The sequence below is a fragment of the Tasmannia lanceolata genome, unplaced genomic scaffold (assembly GCF_043159265.1).
Source record: "Tasmannia lanceolata isolate RefF3 unplaced genomic scaffold, GAP_Taslan_0.1 ptg000003l, whole genome shotgun sequence".
NCBI classification, from domain to species: Eukaryota; Viridiplantae; Streptophyta; class Magnoliopsida; order Canellales; family Winteraceae; genus Tasmannia; species Tasmannia lanceolata.
The window spans coordinates 12,242,286-12,257,145 of NW_027518680.1; the positions used below are offsets into that span (position 1 = coordinate 12,242,286).

The following is a 14,860-nucleotide window of genomic DNA, read 5'->3' on the forward strand; positions in this document are numbered from 1 at the left end:
GTTTTCATAATCTAAGTGGAGTGTTTTTGAATAATGGAGGTAGGGCTCATATATCTAATATAAGCAATTTTAGCATCTCAATCCTTGAAATTTTGAATCTTACCAGAGACACCATTCGTTTTGGATTTTGACAATTGAGATTGCGTCCAAAACTGATTATTAAGCAAGAATTAGGCCGTGTAATTTTGAGTCCAATAATAGGTTTGGATCTCACAGTCGGTCGTGACACTCTAAATCAAACATGGCCTTACTCTTGTTTAATAATCAGTTTTGGACTCAAAATCAATTCTCAAAATCCAAAACCGAAAAGGGCCTGAGTTTGGGATAGAGACCTACCTCTTAAACCCTAACAGAAGGGCAGTGATAAATTAACCCCAAAATGATAAATCGACTCCCCATGTGCCTATCTCTCTCCTCTTTCTCTCCGTAACCCAGAGGAGAGAGAAAGATCACTCCCTATAAAATATATCTTAACAAGGAATGTTTAGGCTATTTGGCAGCTCACTTTTTATAGGAGAGCAGCCACCTCGGACCCACCGTTCAAAATTGCATTCAACTTTGAACCCAATAATCAATTTTGAACTCAAAATCAATTCTCAAAACCCAAAAAGAATCGAGCTTAAAATGTTTTGTATGGGTTAGTATAAATTTTAAGGATATTTTAGTATAAAACTCAAAATCAATTGGTGGCAGAGAATATTACAACCTTTGACCTTTAAATGGATTTATGAAACATATGTACCCTAAGACATGTCAGTCTATTGACAAATTTTAAGTTGATTGAGTTGACAAGGCAAAACTTTATCTTAAAAAACAGGTTGATAGGACAGAACTGACCCAAATGAGGACTTGAATCAGATGTTCCGTTGATGGCACTACCATATATTCATAATGGCACAAAAAACTTTGTTTGACACTTTTCTGATTGGATGTTGATATCATACCATGAAAAGTTTAGTGGAAAGTTCAAAACAAATTGAGTAGTGTCATTATCAGGATATGGTTGAGGGGGAAATCAGTCCCCTTTCTGAAAACACATAGATGTGAAAGGGCCACGAAGATGAGAGAATTCAAATCATCAAACTTTTAATGGAGAAACTTTTGGTTTCTCAATTGAAGGATGAAAAACAGACAATAGATGTGATCTAAGAGAAAGTGTATTTTGTTTGACACATTTCAACTTCAGCTCAAGCAAGTTAGGGGCATGTGCAGATAAAGATTGTGGAGCTCTGGATGCTGTACATTGACAAGTTTTAAATTCAAGAACTTGCAGAGAAGGAAAGCAAACATTCAAACTTGTCAAGGTCTTCATCATCTAATTTTATGACATCAAGTGTCAAAATTGGGAGCATTGGCATTGGCTCCAGCTGACTCACTAATAGCCAAGCATTCTTATCTCCAAACTGAGGAAATTTAACCAGTGACTAACCTCTGTCCAGAGCTTAAGTTGACTATTTCAAATAACAAACAAAGATCAGTACTATGCTTAAGAGTGATATGAATTTCCAAGCTGTCAATAGTTGGGCCATTAGAGATCGAGATCCAAAGCAAAGCCTATCAAATAGAGGGTCCGGATCGATCAAAGGGGGGGCTCACTGTCATAGTTGGCCTGCCTCATTGTATTACGACAAGGTTGCGCCCTATTAAAGCATTACTCATTTATCTACGGCCCGAAATTGAAGTCCAGTATTTTTCAAAAAGTATTATGGAACCCACTTCATAAGATGATCCAAACCTTTCATTTGTTAGGCCACAACGTAAATAGGATGTACACTTGTAACACTAAAATCATCTTCATAGGATGATCCTAACTCTCCGATCAACGTATCCCTCTACAGATCATAATGCTTGATTAACCCGACTTAATCCAACAAAGCTCTTGCGAGGTTGCTTACCTTTTCTTCAGTGAGGTCATGAGTTTGATCCCCAAGCTTCCCTTTTTCTTCAAAATCTGCAAATTTCAGTGCAAAATTCTTGGGTCACTACAGATCATATGATGTTTGCACAGTGCAAAGACAAACTCCAGGCTTTGGGGCAATAAATATACAATATATAACTGGATTTCTGGTATAAACACACTTTCCAGACCCAACAGATTTGGGGTATTTCAGTAAGAGTCATTGCTTTCGACTAACTGGGGTGTTCCATTGTTGAAAATGATCAGCACAGCATCGCCGCATTTACAAAAACTAAAAAGAATTAAGAGTAGTAAACTATTCCTCTCTTTGATCAACTGCACAAGTCACAAACTGTTCTCCGATTCTTCTCCAACTTATTCTGTATGAGAGGTCCAGAAGATCAGCCCGCTGCATTCATACAGATGAGTCAACTAGATGCACAATGAGAGCAAATGCTTAAAAATATAGATTGAAGAAAAACAGAAGGTGCCCTATATCATGTGTTTGTTTGGGTGGTATTTGGTGTAAATTCGAACAATGGCAGTTGAATTTTGTAACCAATGAATGTCAACTTGACTCATTACAAGGAATGGCTTAATGTGATTAGATGGCTGAAGGTGTCCCACTCGCATCCTGGCGGTTTGCTTCTTTTTTTGAAGAGATCCAGGATAGAGTGGCAGCGGCTAGTTTATCATTTCGCCATATTCATTGATCGGCTAATACCTCTCTTGCTAGAACCGGGTTTTCGAGGGCAGAGGTGGAGTTGTTTGATTATCTTCGTCCTTAAGTCCCATTCCTTTCGGGTTCATATGTATTTTTTCCCAAGTGAGGCTGTTCTTTTCAGGTTCTTATTGTTCTTGTTCCTTTGTAAAGACCTCCTTGGTCTTTTCTTGAAATGAAATTTGTTCTTACCACTAAAAAAAATGTACGTGAAATAACCCCATTAAAAAATAAACTGACCACGCACAATGCACTGAAATAACAAATTGAAAAGGGTATTTCCATCTATTTTTTTATCCAATAACTAGAAAGAAACCATCTTTCCCAATTTACCATGCTTTATCAATAATACCCCATGTAAAATAAATAAAAAAATCCCATGTTCTGCATTCACTCGAAGAGAATGTCATGTTCAGTACCAACTGTGGAGTACCTACAAAGAACATGATGCAAGTCTTATATGCTTGTATATTCTTTAAAGAAACCAACCATACCTGATCAATACAAACACGCACTGCAAGACACCAGCAGTGCCTGTCCATGTTGAGGGGCCAGAAGTTGTAAGTGCATCTTGTATCAGTAGGCCAACAGATGCTGCTAGAGACACAAATGAAACTACATATGCTAAGAAGAGCCAAAGCTTTAACCTGCAATTTCAAAAGCTTTATCAGTGGAAAAGTTATACGCAGGTCGTGTAAACAATACTTTCGGTAGTAAGTAAACCAGCAAAACTTAAAACAACTCTAGAAAATCCTTCGAAGAATGAAACACTATGTAGATAATGGTTCAAACAAAGGCAAGCATGCAATTTTATAGATCTCTTGATGACAGCATACGCATATAATTGCACCAACCAGCATGTGCACACACCACACGCAGTAGTAGTTTCAACATCCTCTCTGTAGGATGTACAGTAGATCCGGGTAACTCTGCTTTTTTTCACAAGTTAGGGGTTTTGAAGCAGCTTTCTTCAAAGCAAAGGACCTGTTTCCAGTTAATTTGCATGGGAAATTAAGGTAATTGATGCATTATCTAAATAGCACGGACGAGTACAGATCCATAATCTTCCCGAATTTTGACTACCCTGGACGAATGTTGCTGTCTTAAACAGAGGGATGCCCCAATTTTATTTTTTTAATGGTAACAAAAGGTATATTAAAGAAGATTAAGGGGATTCATAACTAAGCATATTGCATATACCAAGGACAAGCATCATTAGCGGAGTCAAGCATATACAAGAAACCAAAGTGGTAGTACATACTTATTTTTTTATCAGTCTTGGTAAAGATGATTCTGATTGTCATGGACGATCCACTGTCTTGAGGATCATCCCAGATTAGCATGGCTGACACTCTTCCCAAACATGAGGCAGATAACACCCCCCCTCAAAAAAAAAAAAAAAAAAAAAAACCTAAGGCGCTATAAAAAGAGCTAAATGTCTGCTCATTTGATCTATAAATCCTAACACAGACCTCTGAAACCTAAAACCAGTTCACATCAGAGAAACTAAAACACCAGTGGATAACCCCAAATTTGTATACACAGTGAGCAAAATCCTAACATAACCAAGAGCAAAGAAGTCGACAACAGCATGCATAATTAGAACCTACGGTCGAAAAAAAGAAAGAGAAAAGGTAAATGGAAGAAAAAAAAATGAAATTGAAGGCCTGACCTCCACTCTCCATCTTCATATGGTGAATAATCAATGTCTTCTCTTCTGACACAGTTAAACATCAAAGCAGCGAGCGATGCAAAGATGCCTGTAAAATGCATCCATGAAGGATTTAGGGAAAAAATGCTAATTCCAAAAGATTGAGGAGAGAGAGAGAGAGAGAGAGTTGTGGGGTGGGGGGATAGATTACCAGGAAGGTAGTGTAGGAAGGAGATTTTAACCGAGCTGCAGACGACAGCATCGACCCAAAACCACCAGCCCATACCAAAAACCGCACCCGCAATACCAGGTCCAAATATCGCCCATAACTCAGAACGATCCATCCCCTTGCAAAAGCAAGAGAAGATCAATAAAAATTAGTCAACGTCAGATAGTAAAAATGCAAGATATTTGAAACAAAACAAAAAAAAGTTGCACTAGAAGAATGAGGGCAGAATGCGTTTGAACTAATTAATGATGAAGAAGCACCCTTAAATTAGGAAAAATAATTCCCAGTGACTGAGAATTGAGAACAATGATAGTACTCTCAAAAGTAGGCCATCCAACCTAGTGAGAGATGCAATGCAACTTGTCTATCAAGAAGATTCATGAACTACTACTGCTTGTATCTGCACCCCCTTGTTTTAATAATGGCACTCCCCTCTTTGTTTCATACTTTCTTAATTAGCTGTTAAAGGCTGTTAAATTTCCCAACAAGTTATCAACAACCAATCAATAGAGTCTTAAATAAAGTCAGAATTGCCATTATCAAAACAAAGGAGTGCAAGTATCACTTCTGAACTTGAAATCCCTATTCATGTTATTAAAATAAGTTTAAATACTTCATTCCTACCACATGTTTGAACTTTTGATAAAGTTTCAATTCATAAATTATATGAATTCATATTTTTTTGACACGTAGCCCATTAAAGAAAGGCAAGATAAAAAACAATAGAAGGGCCAAAAAAATAAAAGGAGCAAAAAGAAAAGATAAAAAAAAAAAGAAGAAAACAAAGAAACAGGAGCATAAGCAAGACCTTAAGCCAAAAATAAAGATCTAAATGGGCAAGCAAACACGAATGCCTAGGCTAGACCGAAACAACAAAAAGAACTACAAATCTGACATTTTCATCCACGCGCGCTGCGCCCTGAAATTAGCTAATTTATCTACGTTTGCATCCCTTCATGATGGATATGGGAGCAAGTCCACTCCTCCTCAAAGCTCAAGCAAATAGCCGCCATTTCACAAAATAGGGAAGAGAATTTCCATGAAGGCCTTTGACTTACTTACCTTTGAGACAAGAAATGGTAGATGGAGGCACCCTCTACACAAGTCATCCGTACACTTTTTGTTTCAGCTACATCATAACAAACCATAGCGATTTATCTTCATCATCGATCGCTTGGACATTTCCACACGGACATTTTCACTCTGACAATTAAATGGGACTAGGATCTTTAGTCTGGCAACCCATTTCATTACCTTTTTAATTAATGGAACCCATTTCATTTCCTTATCTTTAGATAATAGAAAAGTCAAAAATAATTCAGATGAATCTTGAAAAACAGAAAAAAGTAGGCTGTTATAGCATTTACCATAATAAGTACTCATACATAGACCAAGCAACCATCCTCATGTTACATTTTAAGCCAATTAGTATCTCATAGATCTCATCTAAAGTGTTGCTTATATTTTAGTTTAACTAACTTGTCTTCCTAAGTTTATGATATTTACAATTTTATTTTTTTTTGGCATTTCAGAGATGTCTGAGGTGCATCAGCAAGACAATGAGTATCCATAAATACCCTTGAATTCCATAAAGGACAATACACCTAAGATAGATATTTGTCTAAGAACCAAAAGAAGAGGATTATTTTAGAACTAGTTGGTGACTAGTGTTTGCCCCCAAGATGGTTGCAGGTTGTGTACATTTGATTTTACTTATATTTTTTATGGAAACAATGGTATTTTTGAAAAATGTAACTTCATCAGGGTGCACACGTTACTCTATATACGAAGAATCTCTCCTAACACTCGATTAGCTCAGCCTATCAGCCAAATCATTTTCACTCCTAAGATATTCTGGAAAGGAAATCCGTTACACTTACCCCTTCAAGAACCCAATGTTTTAAATTCGGTTTCAGTTTTTATTTCGGTCACCACTGAGACGGAAACATTTCGGTTTCGGTGGAAATTCTTTCAAATCACTGAAACATATGGAATGATATGCAAATGATAGAATTTAAGTTGAAACTTCAAGAAATGCTAGAATAAACACAAATATACACTTAGAAACCATCACAAAAGAAAGGCAGCCATCCATAATGGATAATAACATCAAACACCTGGTGATATGTGCAGTCACACTTGTCTGATAATTCAGTACATACCTCGTTTAACATATAATTCATATAAATATCTATATAGTACATACACCACATTTCATATTCAATTCATATAAATATAATTAAGTAACACATACTTATGTAATAAACCACTGGTGCACATACGATTTTGATTTCAATATGTATTTCGATTTCGGCATCGTTTCGGTGGGGATTGCAAGGGAAACACCGCAGTCATTTTGTGATGATTTTGGTGGACATTTAAGACCATGCAAGAACTTAGTCAATACACTTTGATAATCTCTAACAACCAATAATATAGAATATGCGGATACTTGTGAAAAGAGTTCGATCTCGGCCTTATTTCAGACAGTGACCAATTAACACGGGATAAGACAGTAAATGGTACCATTCAAAAAAAAGAAAAAAAGACAGTAAATGGTGTCATTCTCATCTCTTACCTCCCCCTCCTCCACCCCCTAACCCCCACCCCCGACCCCAAAAGAAGAAAAGAATCCAATTCTTGTTGATCCTGGGTTGTGATGAGACCGAGGCTTGGCCACAATCGACTATTCTGTATTAAAGAACAGTGACACCAACCCTCATGTTTGGCTAATTGCTCAATTAGCAGTGGTGATTCTATGAAGATTTGCAGCTATATGTCAGAGTCGGTACTCTAGGGATGACACGTGGTAAGAATGTCAATGACGATTGCTAACTGAATCTATTTTTGTGTTTGATGTGAGACTTTTAGATATGTCTTGGCTAACATTCAGTAACTAGTTCAGAGGAAGGAATGACATTTCTTTAACGTGTTCTTCAAGAAATCTGCATTTTTTTAATATATTTTTTTAACTATTTCAGGGTAGATCCTTTCACTTTTTCATGAAAATTTTCTAAAAGATTCATTAGCCAACCCCAACTATTTTGAGACAAAGGCTTAGTTGAGTTGAGTTGAGTTGAGCTGTTCTCGAAGAAATCTGAATTCACCATCACGAGAGAAAGGAAATCACAGATTTCAACTTAGTATGTAGTTACATTTGCTCTTTCCTGCTACTTAAAGGTAAATATCATAAATGCCTGACTGGCGGAAAAAAAAACATCTCCACGGATTTCCCTTTAGCGGGCTGCTCCTCATCAATCCCATGCTATACTCCATGGTTGAGAAAAACATGGTATGGTTAATCTCCTTTTTGAGAGTCCAATTGTTTAATGTCCTTTCAAATGAGGCTACGATATCTGCGAAGTGATCGTAAAAAACCAACATTCCAAAACGAGAACTCAGGCAAGAACTCGGGAAAGTCAATGATTGAAGTGGTCAACTATTCATTAACTTGGGTGGGTCAAATGAGAAACTTGGCCAAAGTAAAACCTAGTCAACTCGAGCGAGCCGACAGTTGACTTGGGGAGTTCTTAAACAACAAGTAAACCAAGACTGCACATTCTTAACAAAATTGAAGCATGACTGCCTTCATTCTAACTTAGGAAGGTCTTAGCACGAGTCTAGGCCTCGAACCTTGATTGCTGTTTATAATTCTATATGCAAAAGTGCAGATATAAGTTATTAAGTCAATAAAGGGAATAAATAGCATGTAATATATCTGCATTCACACCATGAGAGGAAAAGCACAAGCTCTAGATTATAAAGGTTGCAAATTGTGAATATCATACTAGTATGATGTCAATATTATAAATGGGTTACAAAGATGAAACATAATTAACACACTAGACAAAGATAAGGGTCGGGCTAGCTTGTTCTTAAATATAGAGTGGTGGATCATTGCCAGCCTCACGTCTAACAACTGATGTGCATCTAGAAGTAAATAGCCTATACATGACTGGACTTGTCTTGGTGAAAACAATTAGTTACCAAGTACTCCTCCCAATATGACATTTACTTCTAACAATACACAAATTCTGTGGGAATCAAGATAACAGGAAAGTCTAAAATTGATTAATAGTCTGAGGAGATGGAATAGTGGCTTCAAACAACGAAGTTTTTTTTTTTGGATGATGTTCAAACAAGAAACTATAGCATCTTTTGATAAATTATGAAATGGTGTTTTAGTAATTAGCTTCTAAAAGTGCAAATAGTTACTCCTACTCTATAAAAATATAGGAAAAGATTTATGTACTATATTGACGATGTTGGAATTAGCAGCAATAATCCAATAGAAATTTATAAGGTTTAGGGGAGGTTGAAGAACTTGCCTAGTAATGGTTTTGGTCATTTAAATTTTTTGATTGGAGTACTTGTAGCTACATCATGTTGAAACTTGAAAGGAGTTTTTCTCACCGTAGTCGTGTGCGTTTTTGGATGGACTGCTTTTCAGGGCAAGATCCTTACTGTGGACCATTTGCGGGACCATAGACCATTGTACTCTCTGAGTGAGAGATGAGGAATCCGTAAACCACTTGCTCCTTCATTGTCCTTTTGCTATGGAGGTATGGTGCCACATTCTTGAAAATTTTGTGATGCCATGGGTTTTCCCTTGCCACTTGGTCGATGAATTGGAAAGTTAGCTTCTAGTGCCCTAGCCTTCAAAAGGAAGAATTCTATGGAGAGGGCGAAGGTAGCCACCATATAGATCCTTTGGAAGGAGAGGAATGCAAGGATATTCAATAGCCTCACCAAAGATCCTCTACAGTCTCTACTCATTTGCACAAAGATTATTTCCATTATTATTTCTTGGGAGAGGGTCCTCCCTCCTTCAAATTTTAATCTTCCTCTGATTTTAATAGGTGCTGGAAGGAGATTTGCTCAGGATCAAGAAGGGCACAGTCCGTTTTACCTACGTGGGCCTCCTAACCATTATATGCTCAAGTTAAATTTTGATGGGTCAAGCCTTGGCAATCCTGACCGCTAGGGATGGGAGGCATAATCAGAGACGGAGAGAGAGAGATAGAGAGAGAGAGAGAGAGAGACTAGATGGGATTTCTCACGTCCTATTGGGGTCAAGGAATCTAATGAGGCTGAGGTTAGAGTGGTCCTCCAGTACATTAGGATAACTCTTGAGAGCGGTTTGGGAAGGCTTGTTGTGGAGGGTGACTCCTTAAATGTCATAAGATGGATGTTTAGTAGTCGTTCTCACCCTTGAATGTTCACGGTGTTGATCGATGGGATTCATGAACGTGTCGAGGGGCATTCAGTCCGGTTTCAGCACATCCGTTGATCGGACAATAGCAAAACAGATCGGATTGCGAGAGACGGAGTTCACAGGGCGGGTCTAGAGATTTTTTCATCAGCTTCCTCCTTGATCATTTTATGTAGTTCATCTCCTATTTTTCTTTCTTCCTTTGTATTTTCAACCATCTAGATCTTGGATATTTTCTCCTCTACTTAAATATAACTTGTATCATTTAAAAAATGAAGATACTATCATGATTGTATTCACCATTTCTCGAGGAAAGATGATAGACTATATGTCCCACTCCACAATGTTTCAAAACTCAGATGTGGGTTAAAACGAGGTTGAAAAAAAGTCCTAGCGGACTCGGCACGATGCGGTCAAGTACTCAGTTGACGCGGCTGAGTACTCGGTTGACACAGTCATAACTCGGGAGAGTTAAAAGAGTTTTTATTGACTCTATAGAGCAAACACATAACACGTCCAAGGTAAAAGGGAGTCGACTCCAAGGAGTCCACGATGAGGTGGGGGAGTTTTAAAACTACGTCACTCCACAAGAAGCCTAATTACGCCCGTTACATGCAACACATTTCTTTATGAATAAAATTTCACATTCCTATGGTTGTAACTTTATCTATCATGATTGTATTCACATTGCTCAAGGATAGATGGCAGCCCAGTGGACGGGGCTCCTGCCATTGCGGGGTCTGGGGAAGGCTAGATGTACGCAGCCTTACCCCTGCTTTGCAGAGAGGCTATTTCTGTGACTCGAACCGTGACCACCAAGTCACAATGAAGCAACCTTACCGTTGCGCCAAGGCTCGCCCCCTTGCTCATACAAAGCACTTGACGATATTATCATGATTGTATTCACATTGCTCAAGGATAGATGGCGGCCCAGTGCACGAGGCTCCCGCCGTTACAAGGTCTGGGGAGGACTAGATGTACGCAGCCTTACCCCTGCTTTGTAGAGAGGCTATTTCTGTGACTCAACCCCGACCACCAAGTCACGATGGAGCAACCTTACTGTTGCACCAGGGCTCGCCCCCTTGCTCAAGGATAGATGCTAGACTCTATATGTCACTCCACAAGAAGCCTAATTCCACTTATGAAATGCAGCATAGTTCTTTATGAATACAATTTCACATTCCTACAGCCTTATACAGTTCAGGAGAGAAACATTAATGGGTAGTAGCTTGCATCCCACTATAGTCAATTATTTTTTATTTTTTATTTTTTTGAAAGGTAACGAATCCTATTGTCAATTATGAAACACAAATCAACAATCATCCATACACCAGCCAAAGGAGAAGATGTAATCATACAATAATATAGTTTCAATGGGCGCTAAAATAAAACCGAATGGCAGGAAAATGAATTATATTAAAAGCAACTAACTATAAACAAAAATATTAATTAATTATAATTAAATTAACCAGCAAGCATATTCTCACTTAAATTTGAAATTGCAGAGTTCCTTGACTTAGAGTTATAAGGAGAAAACGCTTCTACAATCCAAGGAATGCTACCTTCTTCTCAATGTAGACTGTAAAAAAATAAGTTTAGTTAATTTCATACACCAAATGACAATCAACATGTTTTATATCTGAAAGAAAAATGGTAACCCACCATCTAATTTCTTAGATATTTTCGATCTATAATCATGAAAAAACACCCACTAAAGGCCCAGTTCATTTTAGATTATGAAAACCGGCTGTGAGTGCTAAACCGATTATTGGACTCAAATTTAAACGTAATTTTGCATATAATAATAGGTTCGGCACTCACAATCGGTTGACATAATCTTAAATTAACAGAGAAGAGAAACTAGGGTTTCAAAATCTTTGGAATCTATGAAACGTACCTTCTCCGAAGAGCAAAGAGACGAATAGAAGAAGCAGGAGAGAGAAACTAGGGTTTCATATAAAGCTAGAATTTGATGAGTGGGAAATGTTATCAGCACTACTGTATTTTGATGAGCGCACTCCTCACTTGATTAAAAGTACGGTATGGCCCGCACCATAGGATGATCCAAACCGTCCATTAGATGGGCCACAGCCTAAATAGATTGGGCCCAAAAAATCATTTAAATAGGTTGGTCCTAACCCTCCGATCTGAAAGTTAGACGGTTGATCTAACCCTATATAGATCGGAGGGTTAGGATCAACCTATGAAAATAAATTCCGGGACTCAACCTATTTAGGCTATGGCCCATCTAATGGACGGTTTGGATCATCCTATGGTGCGGGTCATACCGTACTTTTAATAAAGTGAGAGTGCCTCATCAAAATACAGTAGTGCTGATAACATTTCCCAAAATATCCTGTGTTTTCTTAGGATAGTTTAATTCCAAGGAACTGATCAGTCGGGGATAGACTCTCCCCAAATAAATTTGAAGTTAAGTCATATCCTGCATTTATTAGGATGGTCGGATTCTGATATTTATTAATCTATGGATAGCTGGAGCAACAAATGGCGGATAATGCAATAGCTTGGAATTGAGAGTGTCCCTCCATATTGTAGTATAAAATGTAGGACTGTCAATGGGGATGGGCAAGCTCGAAGCCCGCCCGTTCGGCCCGCTAAAAGCCCGCCCATAATTAAAATGAGAACAAATCAAACCAAGCTTGGTCAAAAGTTGAAGCCCAAACTCTAATTTGGGCTGAGCTTGATCAAGGGTCGTCCAGCCCGTTATAGGCCCGGGCCCGATAATATATTTACTATATAATTTTTTAAGATTTTTTATGCCCTTAAAAATCAGTAGATATTAATTCAATAGGTTACTTAAACATTAATATCCTATAAGCTATAGTTCGACATTAAATAGGTTTTTTTTCTTTCTTTATTTTGCCCCTCTTCAACCCACTTAATATGATGATCCAAACCGTTGAAGTATACAGATTGGGCCCCTCTTCAGCCCACTCCATATGAACGGTTTGGATCATCATATCCTATAGGCTATAGTTTGACCTCAGATTTATTAAATGAATAAGACAAAATCTGGCAAAAAATAATCGGTGTGGCTTTTCTCACATGCCAAAGCCAACAAGTTTAATGGCTTTCTATGAAATTGGCTTTTTTATGCTTGCCTTAGTCTTTCCTCGTGCAGAAAATAAGAGGTGATGGGCAAGCTTGAACTCGGCCCGAAGCCCGTTGTGGAGTTTGGGCAAGCAAATTTTCTAATTTAGTCAGGTCCGAACTCAGCCCGAAGCCCGTTGTATAGACATGGGCTGAGCTTGAGCACCTCAGGCCCGCCCAAGCTTGGCCCGATTGACAGTCCTAATAAAATGTGGGATTTTATATGGCGTGTGAGCACAAAGACCATTATTTTTGAAAAAGTATTGTGGGGTCCTCTTCATAGGATGATCCAAACTGTTCGTTTGTTACTGGGCCATCGCGTAAATAGGCTGTACACCATAGATGATCTCCATATGATGATTCTCACCCTTCGATCTATTGAGGTTGCTATAATGTGCAGTCCCTCTCTGTAACGGAGGGTTAGGATTACCCTATGGAAATAATCTACGAGATAGAGCCTTGTTGGGAAAGTTGCCTTATTTGCCATGACATTGGTGGGAATGCAATAAAGCAAAAATAGATATTTGTTTTTTAGGTTTTTCGGAAAACCTAAATATAAAGAGGGCTCTTGGGCGTGAAGTGTGTACAGATGCAAAAGAGAGCCGATTTTGGGTGTGTCAGATACCTAAGGGAGTTAGAGAGCAGGAAGAAGTGGGTCTTCTTGGGCTTTCTTCTCGGGGTTTTCTCTTGGAGTTTTCTCTCGAGTTACTCTCTGTACAATCTTGGGTGATAGAAGGAAGGAGAGGCTTGCGAGTTTATGGGTTTTGGTTTAATCCATTGTAATCTTTGTATATTATTTTTTCGATGAATGATAGATGCAAGGGCCCTCTTTATGGAAGGGCCCTTGAATAGATCCACATCATTTTTAAAGTCAATTGAGAAACTGGATTCGGTTGCACTTAATGATGTAACCTATTCATGGGCCCTTCTTTAGCCCTTGCATAAAGAGCGATCACCGAGGCCGGGTGGAGTGATCGTTAGGGTTTCACCTCGGATCGAGTTTTCTAGAACCTTATCCTACCCGAGAAATTATCTCGAGACAGACCGGGTTGGGTTTTCTTTGAGAAAATGCTATATTCATAAACCTAATCCTACCCATGATAGTTTTCCGTGTAGGTTTGGGTCGGGTCGAGTTTTTATTATTTACCATAGGATAATGAATTTCAAACACTGTAGAAAACGAAAAATTTTCACACAAAAAATCTCTATAATTATATCATCTGAGTGTATAAGTTTTAAAAAGAAGTAATTTTTCATGTCACGGACATGATTAGCCCATGTAAACAATTATATCAGTATATTAGAAAATAATTCGCCATGTTATTCAAGAGATATTTAAGAAATTCATAGTACACTAGTAGTCGGGTCCGCTTTTGGGGTTTTTTTTTTCATTAAACCCTACCCGACCCAAGATTTTGTTGGTTTTTTTACCTGAAACCCTACCAACCTAAGACACGTGATTTCTAAATCCGACCTCGGTTATTTTCAGGTCGGGTTGCAACCGTAGTGATGGTGGGTGGTGTGGTTGGATCGTGGCTAGAGTGATCTTTGGGAGTAGAAAGATTCTCCAACGAAGATTCTCGTTCGACGTGGAGCGCTACACCAAGAAGTGCGGAGTAATATGAGATGACGGTAAAATCGAGTTCTACCCAATTCAACATCGACAAGTTTGACAGAAAAGATAATTTCACCCTATGATGGATGAGGGTGAAGGACATCCTAGTTCAATAAGGACTAGCTAAGGCATTGAAGGTAAATGATAGAAAGACGAAGAACATGACGGATGCCGAGTGGGAAGATATTGAGTCGAAGGCGGACAGCACGATTTGACTATGTCTGGCATATAACGTTACGTTTAACATTATGGAAGAAGATGGAGCTCCTATATTATTGAAGAAGATGGAAAAGCTTTGCATGTCAAAACGCCTGGACAACTGATTTTATCTGAATCGACAGTTGTACGGGTTGAAGATGCAAAAGGAGGAAATCTTCTGTAACACATTACAATGTTCAATGGGCTTGTGGATCAACTCCACAAG

The 14,860-nt window shown here is 38.4% G+C and overlaps 1 protein-coding gene across 2 annotated transcripts; it reads right to left on the reverse strand.

The window, feature by feature from the left end:
- Positions 1 to 2,028: 2,028 nt before the first annotated feature.
- LOC143851448 (uncharacterized) lies at positions 2,029 to 11,651 on the reverse strand. 2 transcript variants are annotated; one of them, XM_077360894.1, is made up of 6 exons: positions 11,608 to 11,651; positions 11,198 to 11,289; positions 4,481 to 4,616; positions 4,291 to 4,378; positions 3,113 to 3,265; positions 2,029 to 2,306 (listed from the first exon to the last, which is right to left on the reverse strand). In XM_077360894.1, exons 3-6 carry the CDS (start codon positions 4,611 to 4,613, stop codon positions 2,273 to 2,275), a joined length of 408 nt encoding a protein of 135 aa, XP_077217009.1. In that variant the 5' UTR covers positions 4,614 to 4,616; positions 11,198 to 11,289; positions 11,608 to 11,651; the 3' UTR covers positions 2,029 to 2,272. The 2 variants fall into 2 exon arrangements, with proteins under 2 accessions (XP_077217009.1, XP_077217019.1); XM_077360904.1 differs by lacking the exon at positions 11,608 to 11,651 and having other exon boundaries at positions 11,273 to 11,289.
- Positions 11,652 to 14,860: the final 3,209 nt, after the last annotated feature.

What these genes read in the sequence shown, in the direction of transcription:
- LOC143851448 (XM_077360894.1), bottom strand. Translation starts at nt 4,613, where the DNA reads ATGGATCGTTCTGAGTTATGGGCGATATTTGGACCTGGTATTGCGGGT. An exon ending in TATGAAGATGGAGAGTGGAG is followed by an intron (nt 3,266 to 4,290) that starts GTCAGGCCTTCA and finishes TTGAAATTGCAG; the next exon opens with GTTAAAGCTTTGGCTCTTCT. An exon ending in TGCGTGTTTGTATTGATCAG is followed by an intron (nt 2,307 to 3,112) that starts GTATGGTTGGTT and finishes GTATGAATGCAG; the next exon opens with CGGGCTGATCTTCTGGACCT.